A 23,074-nucleotide genomic window follows, 5' to 3' on the forward strand; every position below is an offset into this window, starting at 1 on the left:
CAGCAAGCAACAGGATAGCCACCAGACTGACTGCTTTAGGGATGTTGGATCTTCAATGCCCGTCTGTGAGGGCACACGGGAGCTTGATTGAGCAGCAGTCTCTCACGCGGAGGATGGGTTTTTGGGAGCTTGCTGTGTGTAAGTTGGCTGCCACTAAAATTGCTGCACTTCAGAAAAAGCGAATGGGCTGTGAGGTATATGGAGGCTGTGAAAGGTGCTATTGAAATGTAAGTCCTGTCCTCCTTCCGTTTCTGTCCAGAAGTGACTGACTGATTCCTGAGACAGACAGACTGCAGGGGGCTGTATTCTAGAGGGTGGTGAAGCTGCTAACCCACCATCCAGGGATGAGTTACAGATAAAGACCACTCAGCCTTCAGAATGTGGCTCTTTCCTATAGAATGTAACAACGACTGGAAACATATTACCTGTTAATGTTCCCCTATTAACTTTTCATTTTAAATTAATTCAGCAGGCCAAGTGATCACTCAGTGAATGTTATTCTGCAGCTTTTAATTGACAACTTGGCCAAATTGAAAATCAATACAGTGAAGTCCCACAGAGATGTGAAATCATTATCTGGACTGACAATCCCTGTGCAGTACTTTGGGTGTGCTGCACTGCCAAAGACACTGTCTCCCATATCAGATGATAAACTGAGGCCTCACCTATCCCTCTCAGGTGGCTGAGGGGACCCCTGTGAAAGAACAAAGAACAAGGACTGCAAATGCTGGGAATCAGAAACAAAAATAGACAATTCCAGAGAAACTCAGCAGGTCTGGCAGTGTCTGAGGAGAGAAAGCAAAGTTCTGAAGAAGGGTCACTGGATGGAGTTTAATTGAGATAAACGTGAGCTGTTGCACTTTGGTGCAGCAAATCAGATGAGGACTTATACACTTAATGGTAAGGTCCTGGGGACCATTGCTGAACAAAGAGACCTTGGAGTGCAGGTTCATAGCTCCTTGAAAGTGGAATCACAGCTAGACTGGATAGTGAAGAAGGCGTTTGGGTTACTTGCCTTTATTGGTCAGTATATTGAGTATAGGAAGTGGGATGTCATAGAGTCATAGAGATGTACAGCATGGAAACAGACCCTTCGGTCCAACCCGTCCATGCTGATCAGATATCCCAACCCAATCTAGTCCCACCTGCCAGCACCCGGCCCATATCCCTCCAAACCCTTCCTATTCATATACCCATCCAAATGCCTCTTAAATGTTGCGATTGTACCAGCCTCCACCACATCCTCTGGCAGCTCATTCCATACACGTACCACCCTCTGTGTGAAAAAGTTGCTCCTTAGGTCTCTTTTATATCTTTCCCCTCTCACCCTAATCCTATGCCCTCTAGTTCTGGATTCCCCAACCTCAGGGAAAAGACTTTGCCTATTTACCCTATCCATGCCCTTCATAATTTTGTAAACCTCTATAAGGTCACCCCTCAGTCTCCGATGCTCCAGGGAAAACAGCCCCAGCCTGTTCAGCCTCTCCCTATAGCTCAAATCCTCCAACCCTGGCAACATCCTTGTAAATCCTTTCTGAACCCTTTCAAGTTTCACACCATCTTTCCGATAGGAAGGAGACCAGAATTGCACGCAATATTCCAATAGTGGTCTAACCAATGTCCTGTACAGCCGCAACATGACCTCCCAACTCCTGTACTCAATACTCTGACCAATAAAGGAAAGCATACCAAACGCCTTCTTCACTATCCTATCTACCTGGAACTCCACTTTCAAGGAGCTATGAACCTGCTTTCCCAAGCAAAGACACAATCTTGGTTAGAGTCAGGAATGGAAATAATGAAACGAGTCCCAACTGGGTGCTCAGAGGATTAGACTGTGGGTTAGGATAGTAACATTGGCTATGAGAGCCTGCCTGTCTCCTGTCACTATCAGCACAGCAAGGGAGACACAGACACAGACCCTTCACTTCTACTGCATCGAACGGTTATCATTCTCTGTAAAGAGTGAAGGAGTTCTCTCCTGCACTATGGCGAAATTCTCAGACTGTTTGTCTGACATCCAGTGTTACTAAACATTGTGAAGAGTAGTTACACTGTTTTCGGCCCCCACTCCAAACTCTATCCACCAGCCACCCACTTTGTCCCTATCCTTGGCAACTGCTAATGCTGAACCAGATTGTACACAATCCTGCTGTTGATAAGAAAACCTTACAATTTTTTTAAAATCCAAATCATTGTGAGGACAGCTTTCCTTCAGTCCTGTGACATACCCAGATTTCCATTTGCCCCAGCTGATCAACTGCAGCAATCCTCACCTAATTCTACCTTGAGGTTTGCTCATTCCAGCAGTACACCCCTGACCAGCCTCCCACCTTGTGCTCTCTGTAAACATGAGCTCTGCTGCCCCGTGGTCTTCATTTGGATTAAACCCTGTCTATATCCATCACTCTATTGCTTGACAGCATACACTGTACCCATTCAGCAAGAGTAGCTTTTCACATTCTCAGCCTGTTTTCAAATTCCTCTCACCTGTCTCTGTCTTCTCCACCAGACTCACAACCCTCTGAGATTACTCACCTCGTTCTGGCCTCTTCCACATCCCTGACTGGAGTCACTCTGCTAATGGCAGCTCTACCTGGCTAAGGCTGTGCCAGAAACTCGGGAATTCCCTCCCTCAAGTTCTCGGTCTCTTTGGCTTTCTCTCCACTTTTATGACACCCCTTCAATCCTCTTCTCTTTGATCAAGCTTTCAGTCAGCTGACCTCAAATCGCTCCTTATATGTAGCATAAAGGGTTAATTATACCTGTCCTCAGAATAGTTAATGAGCATGTACCAAAGAGGAGTACAGTATGAATGTCAGTCTGGTTTTTTTTATATTAGCTAACTTGATGGAACTGGCCTTCAGTTTGGGTTCCACCACGAGTCTAGGAGAAACCCTCTCCCAGTTTTCTTTTGATCTGTTGTTCGACACCAAATTGTTCAGTAACTGAAAGTTCTTTGACCTCTTGTTCCATAATCAGCTTCACCAGTGGTTTCTTGACTTTAATTTCTGTCTTTTTCAGGCCAAGATTCAGGTTAAAATATACGTTCCTGCTCAAGTGTGAGGTGTCCCGTTTGTGAAACGCACACGAGTTCTCTACTGACGGACACCCCTCATGTTGCAGAATTGCTTAGAGTATACCTTCAGCTCCTGGATCAGATAGCTACACGGCTGTTGGCTGTAAACACTGGTTCTTCACTCATGGTACACTATCTGATAACTTAGTGACACTCACCCCGGCATAAAGCTTAAAATTACTGAGATACACATTGACACAAATTAAGATAAAGTGTGGTCTTCATCACCTATTTCCCCTGGGAATACATTTGGCTTTTCTGCTAATGTAATCTATTTTACCTCCTTTGTAGCATATTTGACTTCTTGTTGCTCTGTAGCTGTCCTATTTTGGCATTTTCTGAAAGTGGTGTATTGTTTTATAAATAAAGCATTCTCATTTTAGTAGCTGGGCACTGCTTCTGCCTGTGTGGTTTCCTTCCTCTACAATGACTGTTAGTATCTGGTGCCTGTCCTGCTTTCTGAACAGGCTTCTCACCTGTATCTTTAGGGGGTCTGCATTTTAAAAATTGAATGGCTCTTGCTGATCTCCTGTGACTAGGTCGATCCTCTCCTTTTAGCATTAATCTTTGCTGCTTCCAAATTTCTGTTTCATGCACAATCTAAGTGTCTTCCTGTGAAGTACTTTTGATAGTAATAAGTCTGACAGATTCATCAACAACGTGGCATCTTCTGAGTTCGGACTTTAAAGGTCTACGGTCACATTTTTTTCACTAACCCTGTTGAGGTCATTGATGAAATTGTCTATGGGTGTACCTGGATGCTGAACTTTTCAATCAAGTCTTGTTCTTTTATAATTTCATTTGTTCTGGAGTTAAAATAATTGGCAAAGACTTTCAATAACTCTTCAAAGGACATGTTGCTTAGTTTACCCCACACCAAGCTATAATATCACTAGCTACATTTTCAATTGTATACAAAAGAGTGGGAATTGGTTTAGCTCAGTTGGCTGGATTGTTGCTTTACAGTAGTAGTATAATGCTAACAGTGTGGGTTCAATTCCCATCACTGGTTTGAGGTTACCATGAAGGACTCAACTTCTTCCCTTTCCTGACATCTGTTGGCCCTCAGGTTAAATCACCACCTGTCACTTCTCTCTAATAACAGAGCAGCCCCTATGGTCTGGTGAGACACCAACAAAAGAGTATTTCCTCGTGCAGTTATCTAGTTTGGAAGCAATTCCATATCTTAAAAATTATTTTCTTCAAGGTGTCCAATTCTGTGTTCTTTTTGGCCCATCCCTGAATGTAAATCTCCTGGCAATGTTTTATCTGTTGTCCTGCCTTTTTAATGTAATTATTTATCTGCCTTGTGTTGAAGGATTTTAACTCTGCAGTACAGCAGTGCTGTTACGGTGTATTTCTGTACTGGAGACTTTTCTTACCCTACAAACTAAATCCCCATCTTTGATGAGTAAAGTGGAGAGTTGCCATGCCTCTGCAAGTTTGGGAATGTTTCTTTCCTTTTGTGAATAAAGTGGATAATTTCCACTCTTACTGTGGTTTCACCGGATGAATCTTGCTAATTGCAGATTTAATGAGTGATTCCCATTTCCTTATTGGCTTTACTGAATAAATACCACTGCCTTCAGCTTTATTAAACTGCTCAATTCTCATGCTGTCTTCACTCAATTAATCAGGCTGTACCAGATGAATCCTATTTCCTTGACAAATTCCCCTTGACAATTCCCGCTGTCTGTGGTGCTACTAATAATCCCCTTTGCTTCAGGATTTTTTTAGAATGAGTACATTTTTAAAACAAATGCTTCCTACCTCGGCCAGGACCTCTCACTGTTGCTCAGTGATCTTCTAACTCTCTCCTTTCATTTTTTGCTTCGGTCTCTAATTTGCTGGCTTCAGCTTGAAGGCTGACCTTCCTGGGTCTGTGATTTTATTTTAAATTCCTCTATGGCTCTTTATTTCCCTTACTGTACCTGTACAGCTTGGTGCCCGTTCAGTTTGATGTGTTAGTTTGGTTGCTTCTAGTTTTGGATTAGTGGTGCTGGAAGAGCACAGCAGTTCAGGCAGCATCCAAGGAGCTTCGAAATTTCGAAGCTCCTTGGATGCTGCCTGAACTGCTGTGCTCTTCCAGCACCACTAATCCAGAATCTGGTTTCCAGCATCTGCAGTCATTGTTTTTACCTTGCTTCTAGTTTTCCCAACCTGTAATTTACGCCTTTTTAAAAGTTTTCTATAGCATACTAAGGATTTGAACATAACTCACCAAGTCTTTCATGCATGTTTGCTCTCAGTCTGAACCTTGACTTGAGATTGTTCTAACAGATCACCAGTACCTAATGCAATCTAAGTATAACTAGTGTTTCAGCTCCATGGAGTTTCTAGTTCTCATTTATTGCTGTGTATCTCTTACCAGGTTTGAAATGCTTTTTACCATTGACCATAGGTTCTGCGTCTTAAAATTTTGCCGAGAGGTTCTCTTCTACAAGATTCACAAACGTTCAGCTCCTTCAGATGCTCGGTCTCTGGTTGTGGAGCTTTCATAAAGCTGTGTCTGAAGAACGTTCACATCTCCCCACCCGACAGCATTTTGTAAATCCCTACCAAGGAAGAATGGTACCAGGTGGATCTTACACCACAGGCTGTGGTGAGGATTCACCTTGTAACATGGTGGCAAGTGATGGTATTCTCTACATCGGAGAGACCGAACTTAGGGAATGGTTTGCCAAGCATCACAGCCGGGCCTGCAGGGGCTGACCAGACCTCCCAGTCACCGCCCATTTTAATTCCTATTCCCACTCGCTTTCTGACATGACCATCCTTGGCCTCCTCCATTGCCACAATGGACCACACCATAAACTGGAGGAACAACACCTCATCTTCCACCTGGGCAGCCTACGGCCCGGAGGACTCAGCATTGAGTGCTCCAATTTCAAATAACCTCCTTTCCCAATCCCCGACTCCCTTCCCAGCCCCTCCCCCTCCCTTCCACTCCTCCCAGCCACCAACCGGATTCACTCTCCCCACTGACCAACCAGGTTGTACCCTCCATCTGTCTTCACCTATCCCCACTTCACCACCCTGCCCCCACCCACCCCCTTTATCTGCAGCTCCCACCCATAGCCCTGAAAAAGGGTTACACCCGAATTGTTGACTTCCGTACCTCCTGATGCTGCCTGGCTTGCTGAGTTCTTCCAGCCTCCTGCCTGCCAGCTTTTGGTAAACAGCAGCTAAATGAATTCTGCATCATTTGCCTCCATGTTGTAAGATGAATCCTCACCACAGCTTGTGGCGTAAGATCCATCTGGTAGATTTGCTGCCAGCATTCTTTCTTGTTTGGGATCTACAGACTGGTGTGATAGATGATATCCATCTGACAGTCTAATGAAACTTGGCTCTTGTTTTAAGCAAGCAGTAGTTTTTGCATAATAACAACTAGGTATAAGTTATGTTGATATGATAAATATTGTTACTGACACTGAGGGAGAAATCAAGCTTCGCTCTTACTTCTTTGAGATCCAATGTAGTTTTCCCACCCGGGTTTGTATTCATTGGAGTTTAGAAGATTAAGGGGAGACTTAATAGAGACGTACAAGATAATACATGGCTTGGAAAGGGTGGATGCTAGGAAATTGTTTCCGTTAGGCGAGGAGACTAGGACCCGTGGACACAGCCTTAGAATTAGAGGGGGTCAATTCAGAACAGAAATGCGGAGACATTTCTTCAGCCAGAGAGTGGTGGGGCCTGTGGAATTCATTGCCGCGTAGTGCAGTGGAGGTTGGGACGCTAAATGTCTTCAAGGCAGAGATTGATAGATTCTTGTTGTCTCGGGGAATTAAGGGCTACGGGGAGAATGCAGGTAAGTGGAGTTGAAGTGCCCATCAGCCATGATTGAGTGGCGGAGTGGACTCGATGGGCCGAATGGCCTTACTTCCACTCCTATGTCTTATGGTCTTATAGTCTTATGGGTTCATTTGACATCGATGTATTGGATGGTGCTTGAAGCACACCACAGCATTAACCCTTTCAGACCCTTACACCCTTATGTAACAGCCTCACCTGACTGTGGACCTCATCTTCTCACATTCTGTGATGTAGAGTCAGTCTTTGTTCTTACACTGCGGTTCTGCGGTGAACCACACGATTGGGGAGAAAAACACAAGAGTCAATAATGAACCCCGCAGGTTTCAAATGAAACACGCTGGAAGTTTCTGAAGGCAAGCAGCAACATCGGCAACGTGAGGTCGTTTGGAGTAAAATGGCAGGGTCTTGCTTCTGCAGCTCTGCAGTCCTGCCCACCACCTTCAGCTTCCAATCTGCCCAGGCCTCATCAATGCCTTGTCAGAGGATGAAAGTGCCTCACGTCAAGAGCTGCCTCATCCTTTGCTTTAATTCACTGCATTTCAAAGCTCCCTGTTCCCTTTCACAGTGTGAGTCATTTTTCAAAAGCAGGATTGTTTTTCCCCAAGCAACACAATGTCCCTCAGCTTCCCTCTAAAGAAGGAGCAAATCGATTGGACTTGTTTGCTGAGACATATTGAGAAGGGTTCAACACTTGGGCAAATTGAACTTTTTGTTCACGACACGTGTGGGATCTGTCCGTCCTCTCAGGGAGAAATAAAAGATTCCCAGAGTACAAAGTGCAAAAGCAAAGCACTGAAACAGGGGTTCATCGATTTCCTGGTGGGATCTTGCTCTGCACAGACCACTTGCTGTCTTTCCTACGTTACGACAACAGCAACCATACTCCAGAAGCGCCTGGAAAACACTTCAGAATGTTCTGAGCAAGTGGAAAGGCGCTACAGAAATGCAAATCTTTCCTTGAAGTTAAAATGAAAACACAAGCCTTTAAGAGCGCCATTCTCTGATCGATCATCTGCTTATAGAGATCACCCCTGCCACCACCCCCCTCCCCTCGTCCCCACACCTCCTCACCCCACACCTCCTCACCCCACACCTCCTCACTGCACTTTCAGCAATGGCCAACAAACTCTGGGAAAGCTGCCAATCAAATCACTCCAAATATAAATCACAAATAGCTAGCGGTCAGGTATAAATAATTATTCAGGCTAATGGAATGTGGATTCTGGATTAGTGGCGCTGGAAGAGCACAGCAGTTCAGGCAGCATCTGAGGAGCTTCGAAATCGACGTTTCGGGCAAAAGTCCTTCATCAGGCATCCTGATGAAGGGCTTTTGCCCGAAATGTCGATTTCAAAGCTCCTCGGATGCTGCCTGAACTGCTGTGCTCTTCCAGCGCCACTAATCCAGAATTTGGTTTCCAGCATCTGCAGTCATTGTTTTTACCAAATGGAATGTTGGTTTTACCTTGACACTGGCCGGGGTACAAGGGACTGGAAATGATGCTCCAGTACACTCATACAGAGATTTGGTCAGTGTCCCTGCAGGTTAGTTTGATCCTAGAAACTGTACCTCAGGAAGGATATCTTCACCTTGCAGAGAGAGCAGTGAAGATCAAACGGTGCTGCCTTTACATCATCACCCAATTATAAAATAATCTGATTAACTCTGTCAGAAAGGGGTGTAGATGATGGGGAATATTATTAAACTGAATATTTTAAATTCCAATGTAATTTGTCACTGGTTAGGTCCCAGGTAGAGTGTTGTAGGTTACACTTTACAAAGGATGCCAAGCCCTCAGGGAAGGTGCTGACCAGACTCACCAGACTGATACCAAGCGGGACAGATATCTCTCTCTAATGAGAGAGCAGCCCTATGATCTGGTAAGACTATAGTGACTTGACATCTTCAGCTGCTTTATCAATGAGCTTCCTTCCTTTATAAGGTGAGAAGTGGGGATCTTTGCTGATGCTTGAACAATGTTCAGCATCATTCATGACTCTGCAGATATTGAAGCAGTCCGTGTCAAATGCAGCAATTCTTGGACAACACCTAGGCTTGGAGTGATAAGCAGAAACTTTATTCACACCACACAAGTGTCAGGCGATGACCGTCTTCAATAAGAGAGAATTAGTCCATCTCCCCTCAATGTTCAGTGGCATCACTGAGTAACCCACTCTTGACATTCTGGGGGTTACTTTAATCAGAAACTGAACACGACTAGGCAAATAAACATTGTGGCTCCAAGACCTAGTCAAATGGTGGGATTTCTGTGACAAGAGACTCACCCCCTGACTCCCCAAAGGCTGTCCACCATTTAGAAGGCATAAGGCAGGAGCATTAAAGCCACACAGTGTATTCCATCAACAAGATACATTACAGTAATTCACCAAGAGTCCTTCAACAGCACTTTCTAAACCCACAAACCTTACCCCCTTAAAAGAACGAGGCAGCAAAGTCATGAGAGCACCGATATGGACAGCAGGGGTACAAGAAGACAGTTTAGCAAAGAGAGGTGTATCATAATTACTCAACAAACCACTACTGCCTGCTCCCTGTGAATGAATAAAAAAGATTTGAAAGCATGGATGAGAATTTGTGACTAGACTCTGGAATGATGAAAGAAATCAATTCAATCTAAAATTTCATAAAAATGTGGACCGCAATGTGAACTCACCTGCAGGGTAACAGGAAGAAAACAATGACATAAGATTAAACCAACACTCCTTCAATTAGCTGGCACAGGAATCGATAGATGAATAACTATTTAATGACAGCAGTTGGAACAGACCAAATTAACTGTATGAACTAATACTGTAAACATGTCCCCTCCTTCTCTACATATGTTTTTTAACCCTTAACAGAACTGAATGAAATGTTTTCAGTTGTCCTGAAATAGGCAATTCCTCTCTGAGCTGTTGTCCTGTGGAATCCATGATCAAACTGAATTACAAAACATTAAAATGATGGGCTGAGCTGAGAAAGGCTCTAAAGTGTGATTGACAATACTACAATGACCATAGGTTTGAATCTCTCTTCCAGATCCCTCTCCGACCCAGAATTTAATATCCCATGGGTCACCCAGAGCCACGCTCCTCCTTAGCTGCACATCCTGCCTTTAGGTAGAGTCCTCACTGTCAGATAGTTCCTTACGGTGACTCACAGAGAATGGCAATAGGCTGGAGAAACAGTCAGCTGAAAGAACTGTGGGTACTGGAAAATCAGAATCCGAAACGGGAATTGCTGGAGCCAGTTCTGAAGAAGGCTCAGTGGACTTGAAACGTTAACTCTGCTTTCTCTCTGCAGAAGCTGCCAAACCTGCTGAGTTCATCCAGCAATTTCTAATTTTGTTTCTCATAAGAGTCACAGCGATGTACAGCACAGAAACAGACCCTTCGGTCCAACCCGTCCATGCTGACCAGATATCCCAACCCAATCTAGTCCCACCTGCCAGCACCCAGCCCATATCCCTCCAAACCCTTCGCATTCACATCTGTTGAAAGCTTTAGTGTTTCAGGATGGCTTTAAAAGTTGGGCAAGATGGGAAGAGAGAGATAGCAGGAAGAGAGAGATAGCAAGGGAGGGGGGAGAGAGAGAGAAGGAAAGAGAAAGATAAGGACAGGGAGAGCAAGACAGTGGGCTATCTTCCTTATCTAACTTTTATAAGAACTACACAATGCAGTGTTTGCCAATGAAATCACTGACTACCCACTGCAATGGCTTCAGCAACACTTCCAGCATTAAGTTCAGTGGGAAATGCCCCTCACACACACACACACACACACACACACACACACACACACACACACACACACACACACACACACACACACATGATGAAGGTAAAATGTTTGTTTTCATTTCACAAATAGCTCCCACCATTCACAGTGTGGTCGCAGCAATGATCCACTCACACTCTCTGTATTACAAATCATCATTTTACCAACAGACCCCCAAGGATGGTGTTTGTGTGAACAATTAGTGTAAATATATTCGGATTATAGTCACAACCACACTGCCCATTGTAGATATTCTTTAAAATCAACCTTTTCAGATATATGATAATACATTGCTGAAACAGGTGGGACTTGAATGTGTCCCCACTGTCCCAGAGATAGGAACACTACCACTGTGCCACAAGAGCCCTCAGTTACTCGTTCTATACCTAGTAACACGAAGTGCAATTCTCCACATCTGGATTCTCAATTCACCACTCCGAGATTCCCAAATCTCCAAACCTGGAAGCCCACTTCTCTACATCTACATTATGGAATTTCCACACTTGGATTCCCAGCTTGTCAAAGGCGGTTGCTGGATGGTGTGCTGTACAGCCCGGACGTAGAGACAGGCTTGGGGCAATTCTAGTCCTGCAGTTAAAACCAATTCACTCCCCCCCCCCCCCCCACCACCCCCCCCCCCCCCCCCCCCCCCCCCAACACGGATTAGGTGAATGTTGGCAAACCAAAAAGGTTACTGCATGTGAAAGCACATCACAGGTCAGTGTGAAGAGTACAGTGCAACAGGCCGTGGGACTCACGGGAGTAACGGAAGGACCAGGGTTGGTAACCGTAATAACCGGTGATCCTCAGGATACGCTCCTCAATGGAACTGAGGCCAGCTGAGGAGATACTGCTCAAATCCTCAAATGATCTGGACGCTTTCCCATCCTCCTTGATGCACTCATCCACGACCAGGTATTTGAGTTGGCGAAGCTGGGGGCTGACATCTGATAATCTGCGGGGACTCACATCAGGAGACCTGCGCATAATCCTGCAGGAAAAGACCACGTTCTTTTATTGCAAAAATATACTTTATTCATAAAAGAATATCTTTGTGTACCTACACAGTTCATGAAGCATTCAGAGCTATACCGTCTTTACTTATAGACTAGAAAGTAAACACAGAGACTCTGCTTCCTCTCTACTTACTTTGTACCTACAATTAACCAATAGGCATTTATGTGAGGCTTTGGGAGGCTCCAATGAGTGAATGGACTCTCGTTATACTTCCTGCTCCTCGGATGCTGCCTGACCTGCTGTGCTTTTCCAGCACCACTCTAATCTAGACTCTGGTTTCCAGCATCTGCAGTCATTGTTTTTATCTCGTGACACTTCGGCAGGCTGACCTTACACAGTGGTCTTTCCCCACTGTGCCTTGGCGGCAGCTGCCCCAAGCATTTAGTGAATCCCTCGGCACATAATCCTGGTCTTCTAACTGTGCCAGTCTCATTCGGGGTCAACTCTTTCAATTGGAAGACCATCGAGTTTCAGGCGGACCAAACAGCATCTTTCACCGAGTTGATGGTCCTCCAGGCACAGTGCATGTTTGTCTCGGAGTGTGTCCCAGGGATCAGACCAGAGATCACAGAGTCCTGTGTCACGGAGCTTCTCAGGATGAACCCTTGACAAAGACCACTGCATTTATCAGCAGACGTCCTTTGCAAAAGCACGTTCCAGTCTCGACACCCCTTGCAGCTGCATTGGGGGCAGCATGTCGTGGCACAGAGAGCCCACACGTGGCAGAAAGGATCTTACAGGGTAGTGTCCTTCCCACCACAACCCAAGGGATGTCAGTATATACACAGGACAAGCGTAAGCAAAATCTCTGCACTTCTGCTTAAAGGGGAGGCCTCCATTGTGCTACTGGGTTAAAAGGGAACAGCATTGCAGTGCTGCTTGTGAAAGCAGAGGGCCCGCTCCTACTTGCAATGGGGGATAAGCTCAGTCTGCTACTGGTGAAGGAATAACATGATGAGTTTGTTTCTGTATAAAGAAGAAAGTCACTGTGCTTTTCGATGTAGGAAAGCAATGTTACAGTAGCTCAAAAAAAACAGGAAACACTGGTGAGATGACAAAAACTCATTGTTACTGTGGATAAAGGGGAACAGAGTCACGGTGCCTCTGGTAAAAGGGAACAATCTCACTGTCTCTGGTTAAAGGGAGCAATGTCACTGTGCCTCTGGTTAAAGGAAACAATATCATTGTGCCTCTGCTTAAAGGAGAACAATGTCACTGCGCCTCTGGTTAAAGGGGAACAAGGTCACTGTGTCCATGGTTAAAGGTGAACAATGTCACAGTATCTCTGGTTAAAGGGGAACAATGTCACTGTGCCTCTGGTTAAAAGGGAACAATGTCACTGTGTCTCTGGTTAAAGGGAACAATGTCACTGTCGCTCTGGTTAAAGGGGAACAATCTCACTGTGCCTCTGGTTAAAGGGGAACACTGTCACGGTGCCTCTGGTTAAAGGAGAGCAATATCATTGTGCCTCTGGTTAAAGGGGAACAATATCATTGTGTCACTGGTTGAAGGGAACAATGTCACTGTCGCTCTGGTTAAAGGGGAACAATATCACTGTGTCTCTGGTTAAAGGGAACAATGTCACTGTCGCTCTGGTTAAAGGGGAACAATCTCACTGTGCCTCTGGTTAAAGGGGAACACTGTCACGGTGCCTCTGGTTAAAGGAGAGCAATATCATTGTGCCTCTGGTTAAAGGGGAACAATATCATTGTGTCACTGGTTGAAGGGAACAATGTCACTGTCGCTCTGGTTAAAGGGGAACAATATCACTGTGCCTCTGGTTAAAGGGAACAAAGTCACTGTGTCTCTGGTGAAAGGGAGCAATGTCACTGTGTCGCTCATTAAAGTGAACAATATCACTGTGTCTCTGGTTAAAGGGGAACTGTGTCACTGTGTCTCTGGTTAAAGGGAACAATATCACTGTGCCTCTAGTTGAAGGGGAACAATGTCACTGTCTATCTGGTTAAATTGAAAAATGTCACTGTGTCTCTGGTTAAAGGTGAACACCATCACAGTGCCTCTGGTTAGAGGGAGCAATGTCACTCTATCTCTGGTTAAAGGGGAAAAATGTCACTGTGCCTCTGGTTAAAGGGAGCAATATCACTGTCCCTCTGGTTAAAGGGGAACAGTGACACTGTGTCTCTGGTTAAAGGGGAACAATGTCAATGTGTCTCTGGTTAAAGGGAGAAATATCACTGTGTCTCTGCTTAAAGTGAACAATGTCACTATCCCTCTGGTTAAAGGAAACAATATCATTGTGCCTCTGCTTAAAGGGGAACATTGTCACTGTGCCTCTGGTTAAAGGGGAACAAGGTCACTGTGCCTCTGATTAAAGGTGAACAATGTCACAGTATCTCTGGTTAAAGGGGAACAATGCCACTCTGTCTCTGGTTAAAGGGAGCAATGTCACTGTGCCTCTGGTTAAAGGGGAACATGTCACTCTGTCTCTGGTTAAAGGGAGCAACGTCACTGTGATTCTGGTTAAAGGGAAACAATGTATCTGTGCCTCTGGTTAAAGGGGGCAACGTCAGGTCGCCTCTGGTTAAAGGGGAACAATGTCACTGTGCATCTGGTTAAAGGGGAACAATGTCACTGTGCCTCTGGTTAAAGGGAGCAATATCACTGTCCCTCTGGCTAAAGGGGAACAACGTCACTTTGTCTCTGGTTAAAAGGGAACAATGTCACTCTGTCTCTGGTTAAAGGGAGCAATGTCGCTGTGCCTCTGGTTAAAGGGAGCAATATAACTGTCCCTCTGGTTAAAGGGGCACAGTGACACTGTGTCTCTGGTTAAAGGGGAACAATGTCAATGTGTCTCTGGTTAAAGGGGAACAATATCACTGTGCCTCTGGTTAAAGGGGAACAATATCACTGTGCCTCTGGTTAAAGGGGAGCAATGTCACTGTCTCTGGTTAATGGGAACAATGTCACTGTGTCTCTGGTTAAAGGGGAACAATATCACTGTGCCTCTGGTTAAAGGGGAACAATATCACTGTGCCTCTGGATAAAGGGGAGCAATCTCACTGTCTCTGTTTAAAGGGAGCAATGTCACTGTGCCTCTGGTTAAAGTGAACAATATCACTATCCCTCTGGTTAAAGGAAACAATATCATTGTGCCTCTGCTTAAAGGGGAACATTGTCACTGTGCCTCTGGTTAAAAGGGAACAAGGTCACTGTGCCTGTGGTTAAAGGGGAACAATGCCACTCTGTCTCTGGTTAAAGGGGAATAAGGTCACTGTGCCTCTGGTTAAAGGGGAAACAATGTCACTGTGTCCATGGTTAAAGGTGAACAATGTCACAGAATCTCTGGTTAAAGGGGAACAATGTCACTGTGCCTCTGGTTAAAGGAAACAATATCATTGTGCCTCTGCTTAAAGGGGAACAATGTCACTGTGCCTCTGGTTAAAGGGGAATAAGGTCACTGTGCCTCTGGTTAAAGGTGAACAATGTCACTGTGCCTCTGGTTAAAGGGGAACAATGTCACTGTCGCTCTGGTTAAAGGGGAACAATGTCACAGTATCTCTGGTTAAAGGGGAACAATGTCACTATGCCTCTGGTTAAAAGGGAACAATGTCACTGTGTCTCTGGTTAAAGGGAACAATGTCACTGTCGCTCTGGTTAAAGGAGAAGAATGTCACTGTACCTCTGGTTAAAGGGGAACAATCTCACTGTGCCTCTGGTTAAAGGGGAACAATGTCACGGCACCTCTGGTTAAAGGAGAGCAATATCACTGAGCCTCTGGTTAAAGGGGAACAATGTATCTGTGCCTCTGGTTAAATGGGAAAAATGTCACTGTGTCTCTGGTTAATGGGAACAATGTCACTGTGCCTCTGGTTAAAGGGGAACAATGTATCTGTGCCTCTGGTTAAAGGGGGCAATGTCACGGCGCCTCTGGTTCAAGGGGAACAATCTCACTGTGCCTCTGGTTAAAGAGGAACAATGTCACAGTGCCTCTGGTTAAAGGGGAACAATGTCACTGTGCCTCTGGGTAAAGGGAACAATGTATCTGTGCCTCTGGTTAAAGGGAGCAATATCACTGTCCCTCTGGTTAAAGGGGAACTGTGTTACTGTGTCTCTGGTTAAAGGGAACAATATCACTGTGCCTCTAGTTGAAGGGGAACAATGTCACTGTCTATCTGGTTAAAGTGAAAAATGTCACTGTGTCTCTGGTTAAAGGTGAACACCATCACAGTGCCTCTGGTTAGAGGGAGCAATGTCACTCTGTCTCTGGTTAAAGGGGAACAATATCACTGTGCCTCTGGTAAAAGGGGAACAATATCACTGTGCCTCTGGTTAAAGGGGAGCAATCTCACTGTCTCTGGTTAAAGGGAGCAATGTCACTGTGCCTCTGGTTAAAGGGGAACAATATCACTGTGCCTCTGGTTAAAGGGGAGCAATCTCACTATTTCTGGTTAAAGGTAGCAATGTCACTGCGCCTCTGGTTAAAGGGAACAATGTCACTGCGCCTCTGGTTAAAGGGGAACAATGGCACTGTGTCTCTGGTGAAAGGGAACAATGTCACTGTGTCTCTGGCTAAAGGGGAACAACGTCACTGTGTCTCTGGTTAAAGGGGAACAATGTCACTCTGTCTCTGGTTAAAGGGAGTGATATCACTGTGCCTCTGGTTAAAGGTAACAACATCACTGCGCCTCTGGTTAAAGGGAACAATGTCACTGCGCCTCTGGTTAAAGGGAGCAATGTCACTGTATCTCTGGTTAAAGGGCAACAATGTCACTCTGTCTCTGGTTGAAGGGGAACAATGTCACTGTGTCCATGGTTAAAGGGGAACAATGTCACTGTGTCTCTGGTTAAAGGGGAACAATGTCACTCTGTATCTGGTTCAAGGGAGCAATGTCACTGTGCCTCTGGTTAAAGGGGAACAATGCCACTCTGTCTCTGGTTAAAGGGAGCAACGTCACTGTGATTGTGGTTAAAGGGGGCAATGTCACGGTGCCTCTGGTTAAAGGAGAGCAATGTCACTGTGTCACTCGTTAAAGTGAACAATATCACTGTCCCTCTCGTTAAAGGGGAACAATGTCAATGTGCCTCTGGTTAAAGGGGAACAATATCACTGTCCCACTGGTTAAAGGGGAACAATGTCACTGTGTCCCTGGTTAAAGGGAACAATATCACGGTGCCTCTGGTTAAAGGGAAATAATGTCACTGTGTCGCTCGTTAAAGAGAACAATATCACTGTCCCTCTGTTTAAAGGGGAACTGTGTCAATGTGCCTCTGGTTAAAGGGGAACAATATCACTGTCCCACTGGTTAAAGGGGAACAATGTCACTGTGTCTCTGGTTAAAGGGAACAATATCACTGTGTCTCTGGTTAAAGTGAACAATGTCACTGTGCCTCTAGTTGAAGGGGAACAATGTCACAGTGCCTCTGGTTAAAGGGGAACAATGTCACTCTGTCTCTGGTTAAAGGGAGCAATGTCACTGTGCCTCTGGTTAAATGGAGCAATGTCACTGTGTCTCTGGTTAAAGGGGAACAATATCACTGTGTCTCTGGCTAAAGGGAGTAATATCACTGTGCCTCTGGTTAAAGGGAACAATGTCACTGTGTCTCTGGTTAAAGGGAACAATGTCACTGTGTCTCTGGTTTAAGGGGAACAATGTCACTGTGTCTCTGGTTAAAGGGAGCAATGTCACTGTGTCTCTGGTTTAAGGGGAACAATGTCACTGTGTCTCTGGTTAAAGGGAACAATGTCACTGTGCCTCTGGGTAAAGGCAGCAATGTCACTCTGTCTCTGGTTAAAGGGGAACAATGTCACTGTGTCTCTGGTTAAAGGGAGCAATGTCACTGTGTCTCTGGTTAAAGGGGAACAATGCCACTCTGTCTCTGGTTAAAGGGAGCAATGTCACAGTGATTGTGGTTAAAGGGGGCAATGTCACGGTGCCTCTGGTTAAAGGAGAGCAATGTCACAGTGTCACTCGTTAAAGTGAACAATATCACTGTCCCTCTCGTTAAAGGGGAACAATGTCAATGTGCCTCTGGTTAAAGGGGAACAATATCACTGTCCCACTGGTTAAAGGGGAACAATGTCACTGTGTCCCTGGTTAAAGGGAACAATATCACGGTGCCTCTGGTTAAAGGGAAATAATGTCACTGTGTCGCTCGTTAAAGAGAACAATATCACTGTCCCTCTTGTTAAAGGGGAACAATGTCAATATGCCTCTGGTTAAAGGGGAACAATATCACTGTCCCACTGGTTAAAGAGGAACAATGTCACTGTGTCTCTGGTTAAAGGGAACAATGTCACTGTGCCTCTAGTTGAAGGGGAACAATGTCACAGTGCCTCTGGTTAAAGGGGAACAATGTCACTCTGTCTCTGGTTAAAGGGAGCAATGTCACTGTGCCTCTGGTTAAATGGAGCAATGTCACTGTGTCTCTGGTTAAAGGGGAACAATATCACTGTGTCTCTGGTTAAAGGGAGTAATGTCACTGTGCCTCAAGTTAAAGGGAACAATATCACTGTGCCTCTAGTTAAAGGGAACAATGTCACTGTGTCACTGGTTAAAGGCAGTAATGTCACTGTGCCTCAAGTTAAAGGGAACAATATCACTGTGCCTCTGGTTAAAGGGGAACAATATCACTGTGCCTCTGGTTAAAGGCAGCAATGTCACTGTGTCTCTGGTTTAAGGGGAACAATGTCACTGTGCCTCTGGTTAAAGGGAACAATATCACTGTTCCTTCTAGTTAAAGGGGAAGAATGTCACTGTGTCTCTGGTTAAAGGGAACAATGTCACTGTGTCTTTGGTTAAAGGGGAACAATTTCACTGTGTCTATGGTTAAAGGGGAACAATGTCACTGTGCGTCTGGTTAATGGGGAACAATGTCACTGTGCACCTGGTTAAAGGCTCTGGTTAAAGGGGAACAATTTCACTGTGTCTATGGTTAAAGGGAACCATGTAACTCTATCTCTGATTAAAGGGGAACAATGTCAATGTGCCTCTGGTTAAAAGAAACGATGTCACTGTCCCTCTGGTTAAAGGGGAACCATGTCACTCTGTCTCTGGTTAAGGGGAACAATGACACTGTGCCTCTGGTTAAAGGGGAACAATGTAACTGCGCCTTTGGTTAAAGGGGAACAACTCATTGTGTCTCTGGTTAAAAGGGAACAATGTCACTGTGCCTCTGGTTCAAGGGGAGCAATATCACTGTGTCGCTGGTTAAAGGGGAACAACTCACTGTGTCTCTGGTTAAAGGGAACAATGTCACTGTGTCTCTGGTTAAAGGGGAACAATGTCACTGTGTCTCTGGCTAAAAGGGGAACAATGTCACTGTGTCTCTGGTTAAAGGGAACAACGTCACTGTGTCTCTGGTTTAAGGGGAACAATGACAATGTGCCTCTGGTTAAAGGGAACGATTTCACTGTCCCTCTGGTTAAAGGGGAACCATGTCACTGTGCCTCTGGTTAAAGGGGAACAATGTCACTCTGTCTCTGGTTAAAGTGGAACAATGTAACTGTGCCTCTGGTTAAAGGAAAACAACTCACTGTGCCTCTGGTTAAAGGGAAGCATGTAACTCTGTCTCTGATTAAAGGGGAACAATGTCAATGTGCCTCTGGTTAAAGGGGAACCATGTCACTGTGTCTCTGGTTAAATGGGAACATTGTCACTGTGTCTCTGGTTAAAGGGGAACAATGTCACTGTGCTTCTGGTTAAGGGGAACAATGACACTGTGCCTCTGGTTAAAGGGGAACAATTTCACTGTGCCTCTGGTTAAAGGGGAACAATGTCACTCTGTCTCTGGTTAAAGTGGAACAATGTAACTGTGCCTCTGGTTAAACGAAAACAACTCACTGTGCCTCTGGTTAAAGGGAAGCATGTAACTCTGTCTCTGATTAAAGGGGAACAATGTCAATGTGCCTCTGGTTAAAGGGGAACCATGTCACTGTGTCTCTGGTTAAATGGGAACATTGTCACTGTGCTTCTGGTTAAGGGGAACAATGACACTGTGCCTCTGGTTAAAGGGGAACAATTTCACTGTGCCTCTGGTTAAAGGGGAACATTGTCACTGTGTCTCTGGTTAAAGGGGAACAATGTCACTGTGTCTCTGATAAAAGGGAACAATGTAACTGTGTCTCTGGTTAAAGGGAACAATGTAACTGTGTCTCTGATAAAAGGGAACAATGTAACTGTGTCTCTGGTTAAAGGGAACAATATCACTGTGCCTCTGGTTAAAGGGGAACAATGTCACTGTGCCTCTAGTTAAAGGGGAACAATGTAACTGTGCCTCTGGTTAAAGGGAACCATGTAACTGTGTCTCTGGTTAAAGGGGAAGCATGTAACTCTGTCTCTGGTTAAAGGGAACAATATCACTGTGCCTCTGGTTAAAGGGAATAATATCACTCTGTCTCTGGTTAAAGGGGAACAATTTCACTGTGCCTCTGGTTAAAGGGGAACATTGTCACTGTGTCTCTGGTTAAAGGGGAACAATGTCACTGTGCCTCTGGTTCAAGGGGAACAATGTCACTGTGTCTCTGATAAAAGGGAACAATGTAACTGTGTCTCTGGTTAAAGGGAACAATATCACTGTGCCTCTGGTTAAAGGGGAACAATGTCACTGTGCCTCTAGTTAAAGGGGAACAATGTAACTGTGCCTCTGGTTAAAGGGAACCATGTAACTGTGTCTCTGGTTAAAGGGGAAGCATGTAACTCTGTCTCTGGTTAAAGGGAACAATATCACTGTGCCTCTGGTTAAAGGGAATAATATCACTCTGTCTCTGGTTAAAGGGGAACAATGTCACTGTGTCTCTGATAAAAGGGAACAATGTAACTGTGTCTCTGGTTAAAGGGAACAATATCACTGTGCCTCTGGTTAAAGGGGAACAATGTAACTGTGCCTCTGGTTAAAGGGAACCATGTAACTGTGTCTCTGGTTAAAGGGGAAGAATGTCACTGTGCCTCTGGTTAAAGGGAACAATATCACTGTTCCTTCTAGTTAAAGGGGAAGAATGTCACTGTGTCTCTGGTTAAAGGGAACAATGTCACTGTGTCTTTGGTTAAAGGGGAACAATTTCACTGTGTCTATGGTTAAAGGGGAACAATGTCACTGTGCGTCTGGTTAATGGGGAACAATATCACTGTGCACCTGGTTAAAGGGAGCAATGTCACTGTGTCTCTGGTTAAAGGGGAACAATTTCACTGTGTCTATGGTTAAAGGGGAACCATGTCACTCTGCCTCTGGTGAAAGGGAACAATCTCACTCTGTCTCTGGTTAAAGGGGAACAATGTCACTGTGCCTCTGGTTAAAGGGGAACAATGTCACTGTGTCTCTAGTTAAAGGGAAACAATATCACTGTGCCTCTGGTTAAAGGGGAACAATGGCACTGTGTCTCTGGTTAAAGGGGAACAATGGCACTGTGTCTCTGGTTAAAGGGATCAATGTCACTGTGTCTCTGGCTAAAGGGGAACAATGTCACTGTGTCTCTGGTTAAAGGGAACAACATCACTGTGTCTCTGTTTAAAGGGAATAATTTCAATGTGCCTCTGGTTAAAGGGGAACAATGTCACTGTGTCTCTGGTTTAAGGGGAACAATGTCAATGTGCCTCTGGTTAAAGGGAACGATTTCACTGTCCCTCTGGTTAAAGGGGAACCATGTCACTGTGCCTCTGGTTAAAGGGAACAATCTCACTCTGTCTCTGGTTAAAGTGGAACAATGTAACTGTGCCTCTGGTTAGAGGGGAACAACTCACTGTGTCTCTGGTTAAAGGGAACCATGTAACTCTGTCTCTGATTAAAGGGGAACAATGTCACTGTCCCTCTGGTTAAAGGGGAACCATGTCACTGTGCCTCTGGGTAAAGGGGAGCAATGTCACTGTGTCTCTGGTTAAAGGGGAACAATGGCACTGTGTCTCTGTTAAAAGGAACAATGTCACTGTGCGTCTGGTTAAAAGGGAACCATGTCACTGTGCTTCTGGGTAAAGAGAACAATGTCACTGTGTCTCTGGTTAAAGGGGAACAATGTCACTGTGTCTCTGGTTAAAGGGAACAATGTCACTGTGTCTCTGGCTAAAAGGGGAACAATGTCACTGTGTCTCTGGTTAAAGGGAACAACGTCACTGTGTCTCTGGTTTAAGGGGAACAATGACAATGTGCCTCTGGTTAAAGGGAACGATGTCACTGTCCCTCTGGTTAAAGGGGAACCATGTCACTGTGCCTCTGGTTAAAGGGGAACAATGTCACTCTGTCTCTGGTTAAAGTGGAACAATGTAACTGTGCCTCTGGTTAAAGGAAAACAACTCACTGTGCCTCTGATTAAAGGGGAACAATGTCAATGTGCCTCTGGTTAAAGGGGAACCATGTCACTGTGTCTCTGGTTAAATGGGAACATTGTCACTGTGTCTCTGGTTAAAGGGGAACAATGTCACTGTGCTTCTGGTTAAGGGGAACAATGACACTGTGCCTCTGGTTAAAGGGGAACAATTTCACTGTGCCTCTGGTTAAAGGGGAACATTGTCACTGTGTCTCTGGTTAAAGGGGAACAATGTCACTGTGCATCTGGTTCAAGGGGAACAATGTCACTGTGTCTCTGATAAAAGGGAACAATGTAACTGTGTCTCTGGTTAAAGGGAACAATATCACTGTGCCTCTGGTTAAAGGGGAACAATGTCACTGTGCCTCTAGTTAAAGGGGAACAATGTAACTGTGCCTCTGGTTAAAGGGAACCATGTAACTGTGTCTCTGGTTAAAGGGGAAGAATGTCACTGTGCCTCTGGTTAAAGGGAACAATATCACTGTTCCTTCTAGTTAAAGGGGAAGAATGTCACTGTGTCTCTGGTTAAAGGGAACAATGTCACTGTGTCTTTGGTTAAAGGGGAACAATTTCACTGTGTCTATGGTTAAAGGGGAACAATGTCACTGTGCCTCTGGTTAATGGGGAACAATATCACTGTGCACCTGGTTAAAGGGAGCAATGTCACTGTGTCTCTGGTTAAAGGGGAACAATTTCACTGTGTCTATGGTTAAAGGGAACAAAATCACTGTCCCTCTGGTTAAAGGGGAACAATGTAACTGTGCCTCTGGTTAAAGGGGAACAACTCACTGTGCCTCTGGTTAAAGGGAACCATGTAGCTCTGTCTCTGATTAAAGGGGAACAATGTCAATGTGCCTCTGGTTAAAAGGAACGATGTCACTGTCCCTCTGGTTAAAGGGGAACCATGTCACTGTGTCTCTGGTTAAATGGGAACATTGTCACTGTGTCTCTGGTTAAAGGGGAACAATGTCACTGTGTCTCTAGTTAAAGGGGAACAATGTACCTGTGCCTCTGGTTAAAGGGGAACAACTCACTGTGTCTCTGGTTAAAGGGGACCAATTTAACTGTGCCTCTGGTTAAAGGGAACCACGTAACTCTGTGTCTGATTAAAGGGGAACAAAATCACT

The 23,074-nt window shown here is 45.0% G+C and overlaps 1 protein-coding gene across 2 annotated transcripts in view; it reads right to left on the reverse strand.

Moving 5' to 3' along the window:
* Positions 1-23,074, reverse strand: part of LOC140464294 (solute carrier family 35 member F3-like) — a 448,695-nt gene that overhangs the window by 170,194 nt on the left and 255,427 nt on the right. For both annotated transcript variants that reach the window (XM_072559209.1, XM_072559199.1), the window contains exon 2: positions 11,431-11,663. In XM_072559209.1, coding sequence (XP_072415310.1) covers positions 11,431-11,663 — 233 coding nt within the window. The remainder of the gene's footprint in view (positions 1-11,430; positions 11,664-23,074) is intronic.

The sequence above is a fragment of the Chiloscyllium punctatum genome, chromosome 3 (genome assembly GCF_047496795.1).
Source record: "Chiloscyllium punctatum isolate Juve2018m chromosome 3, sChiPun1.3, whole genome shotgun sequence".
Lineage (NCBI taxonomy): Eukaryota > Metazoa > Chordata > Chondrichthyes > Orectolobiformes > Hemiscylliidae > Chiloscyllium > Chiloscyllium punctatum.